Here is a 3,342-nt window from a genome sequence, read left to right as displayed (position 1 = left end):
TATATATATATATATATATATATATATATATATATATATATATATATATATATATATATATGTGTGTGTGGAAGAGACTGCCTGCCTCACGTGCACCCAAATTATATATCTAAGGGAAATAGGAAGGGGGGATGGGGAGGGGGGTCGGCACAGGGAGCAGTTCTTGATGCGTGTGTACACCCAATCTGCATGCATGCATGCATGCATGCATGTGTGTGCTTCTAGCGCTGCTGGTGCAGTAGTTGGATATACACCCCACGGGGGTGTTTCTTACCCGAATCGCTTTCATCTGATTCGTCGTTTTCTCCCGCCCGCTCTGCAGCATCGGCCGGAATGAGGTCGAAATGCAAATTCATTGCTGTAGTAGATTGCTGTTGCTGCTGCTGTTGTTCTTGCTGCTGCTGTTCTTGCTGCTGCGGCTGTGGTGCGGGACCAGGCATGTGAAGCGGAGACCCTGGGTGGTGCGCCACAGTCAGTCCTGAGGGAACTCCATGAAGAGGCTGCCGCAACAGTTGCTGCTGCTGCTGTAGCAAGTGGTTGTGCTGCTGCAGCAAGTGGTGATGCTGCTGCGCAAGAAAGCCCGCAGATGCCTGCATGTAGCTGGGGGAGCAGCAGGCACAGAGAGCACCCGCTGCATGCGTCCCAACAGCACACATATGGGGGATGGGGCTTGCCATGGAGCAGCAGCAAGTCCCCCCTGGGGCCAACCCGCCGCTGCACGTACACCACGTGCAGTTCAGGGGCCCTGCTGTCACTGTGTAGTGGGAGTGGGGCCCCCCCACGGCCCCCAACACCTCGATGGAGGCCCCCGGCGTTGTCCACCTCCTCCCAAATGCCTGCCTTATTAAAGGGGAGTACGGATCGGGGGAGCGGTTGTCGTTGCTGTCTGTCGCTGTTTGTTGCAGCCCAGGCAAAGAGGAGGGGGCATTGGGGGACCCCTTTAACTGCTGACGTTGAGGCTCCTGGGGGGCCCCCCGCTGCCCTGGTGCAGCCATTGATGCACGTAGAAAATCCTTGTCTCCTGCATTAGCTCTGCTTTCTGAGGCGAATGCACTGCTTGAGCCGCTCGGCCTTTCTGAGGAAGGGCCCCCTTCGCTCAGGAGTCGCTCTTTGGGGGCCCCCTCTCCTGCTGAAGGGGCCCCCAGCGCAGGAGCTGCCTCACTAGATGATGGCCCGGAGCTCTGGAGGTTAAGCCCAACTGCTGTAGATTTGCGCAGAGGCGGTGTGGAGGGGGCCCCTGCGGGCTCTTCTGTTTGTTGTTCCAATGGTTTGCTTTGGGGGCCCTCATCGCTTTCATGTACATCTTGCTGAACAGACAGACCCTCGGTCCCTGTTAAAGATAGATCCATAGAACTCCCGGGGCCCCTGTATCCGGGGGCCCCCGCCCCCGCCACGCTGTTGCGGGAGAGCGTGCGGGAGGGCGTCTCGCTGTATTCACGGGCCCCTTGGGGGCTTTGGCTTGGACTTCGGGAGAGGGGGCTCTGGGGGCTGTCTTCGCCAGAAACGACAGAAGCATCAGGAGTTGACTGTGCTGTTGCTGCAGGAGCAGCATCCTTGCTTGCTGCAGCAGCAAGGGGGCCCTTCGGCTTCGGGTCTTTTGCTGACAGCGGTTTCGGGGGTAGCTTGGGGGCCCGCAGGAAAGAAAGTTTCTTAGGGGGGCCCCCGGGCACGAGGCCCTTCATCAGTGGGGGACCTTTCGTGATTTTGCCGGAGTCAGAAGCAGGGGCAGGAGAAGAAGGTGGGGGGCCTGACATGAGGGAGATGGTTGAAATACAACACTAGGTTTCTGCACGCGGCCGCCCCTGACAGTCTTCTCCTACTTTCTTGAGTTCAGAAAAGCCCTTATATATATATATATATATATATATATATATATATATATATATATATATATATATATATATATATATAATGTAAACCCTTAGATATATTATCTAGATACATATAATAAAACCCAGGGTACCTTTTCTTCGCAACTGAAGAGGGAAAGACAGAAGCCGCAGAAGGGCTCTGGTTGGATAGAAGTAAAGCCAAGTAAGAAAGCTGAAATACAGGCATGAAGATGCTGCAAGCTGGGGGTTGGTTTGCTTTGTGCTGTTTTCCTTCGAGCTGTTTTCTTTTGTTGTGTTTCGTTTTGTTGTTTTTTGCTTTATTTTATTTCGTTTTCCCCTGCCTTGTTTTGCCGGTGGTGAGGCTTCCTTCTTCGATCCTTTCGACCACCCCGTTAGTGATAATTCGTGCTAGTGGCTCTGAAGCTGGATGCCGAATATGCAGCAAATAGAAGATGCCTAGACAGTCCAAACTGAGTTAAAGTTTCACTGCTTAGAAGGAACGAGAACCTTTGAAGGCCTCAAGGCCCGGGCGTTATCTCCCCTGGTGAGCCGCTGTAATGCAGCCCAAAAGGCACTGTTGCAACACAGAAGAAGAATAAAAGCAATAAAAAAGGGGATGCTGTAGTATTTCGCTTTGTCTTAAGCTTCAGCGTCGGATCTGGCGGCGGCCATCGTTGCTGCTGCGCTGCTGACTGACTGTGGCGCGTCATGCAGCTGCAGCCTGAGAGAGTTCTGCAAAATCACTCGATTAAAAGATTATACTTGAAATTTCAAATCGAAATTCTTGAAAAAGAAGAAAAGCAACGAGGCGGTACAGATTGCGGATGCACAGGCTCGATACTGAAAGTGAAACCACCGGCTCGCGGCTCAGTCAGAGTGGGAAACGAGAAAAAAACAATGATCTAAGCACTTCATTTTACTAAATAAAAAGCCTTCTATGTACATTTATGAGCAATTAAAACTTTTAATAATTCTATTTTGTTGTTTATTGTATCTGAAACCCAAGCATGCGATCTACCTGGAGCCACGATGGCCGCTGCCTCGCTACTGGTGTCGGCTCAACGACACAGCCGACTCTGAACCGCTCGATTGGCGGAGCAGAAAAGATATTATTTAAAACAATTCAAATATTATACAAATTTCTTAAAAGAAAATATCAACTCCCCCTGTGGCGCTCGTTTGACTGGCTAATTAAGTGATTTTTCCGCTTTTCAGCTCGGGGTCTGAAGGGTACACTGTATGGGAATAGCCGTCCATAGACAACCAAATTACAGCATGCAAAAGAAAGTGAATAACTACAGAATATATATGTATGTGGAGCAAACTGACGTATGAACACTGCGCAAACAAGAACGAGGAAGCGCAGGCCAAAGACGCATAGGATCAGCGCAACTCAAGCAGAACACAGATAGACAAAACTACAGAAAAAGCAAGCAGAAGAAAGGCCAATTATGCTATCGCCTGAATATCCTTGTAAATCTCATCTAACACCAAAATAATTTTCAAGTAG

The 3,342-nt window shown here is 50.3% G+C and overlaps 1 protein-coding gene across 1 annotated transcript; it reads right to left on the bottom strand.

The window, feature by feature from the left end:
- Nucleotides 1-221: 221 nt before the first annotated feature.
- On the bottom strand, nucleotides 222-1,754 carry EMH_0033970 (uncharacterized protein; the record flags this gene model as incomplete). The annotated part of the gene is made up of 1 exon (XM_013494808.1): nucleotides 222-1,754. The coding sequence occupies one exon, from the start codon at nucleotides 1,752-1,754 to the stop codon at nucleotides 222-224; it is 1,533 nt and encodes a 510-aa protein (XP_013350262.1).
- Nucleotides 1,755-3,342: the final 1,588 nt, after the last annotated feature.

Source organism: Eimeria mitis, genomic scaffold (genome assembly GCF_000499745.2).
Source record: "Eimeria mitis Houghton genomic scaffold, Emh_scaff1295, whole genome shotgun sequence".
Classification (NCBI taxonomy): Eukaryota; Apicomplexa; class Conoidasida; order Eucoccidiorida; family Eimeriidae; genus Eimeria; species Eimeria mitis.
Note: the sequence above shows the minus strand (reverse complement) of the source record. Positions and strands in the feature narration are given on the sequence as shown.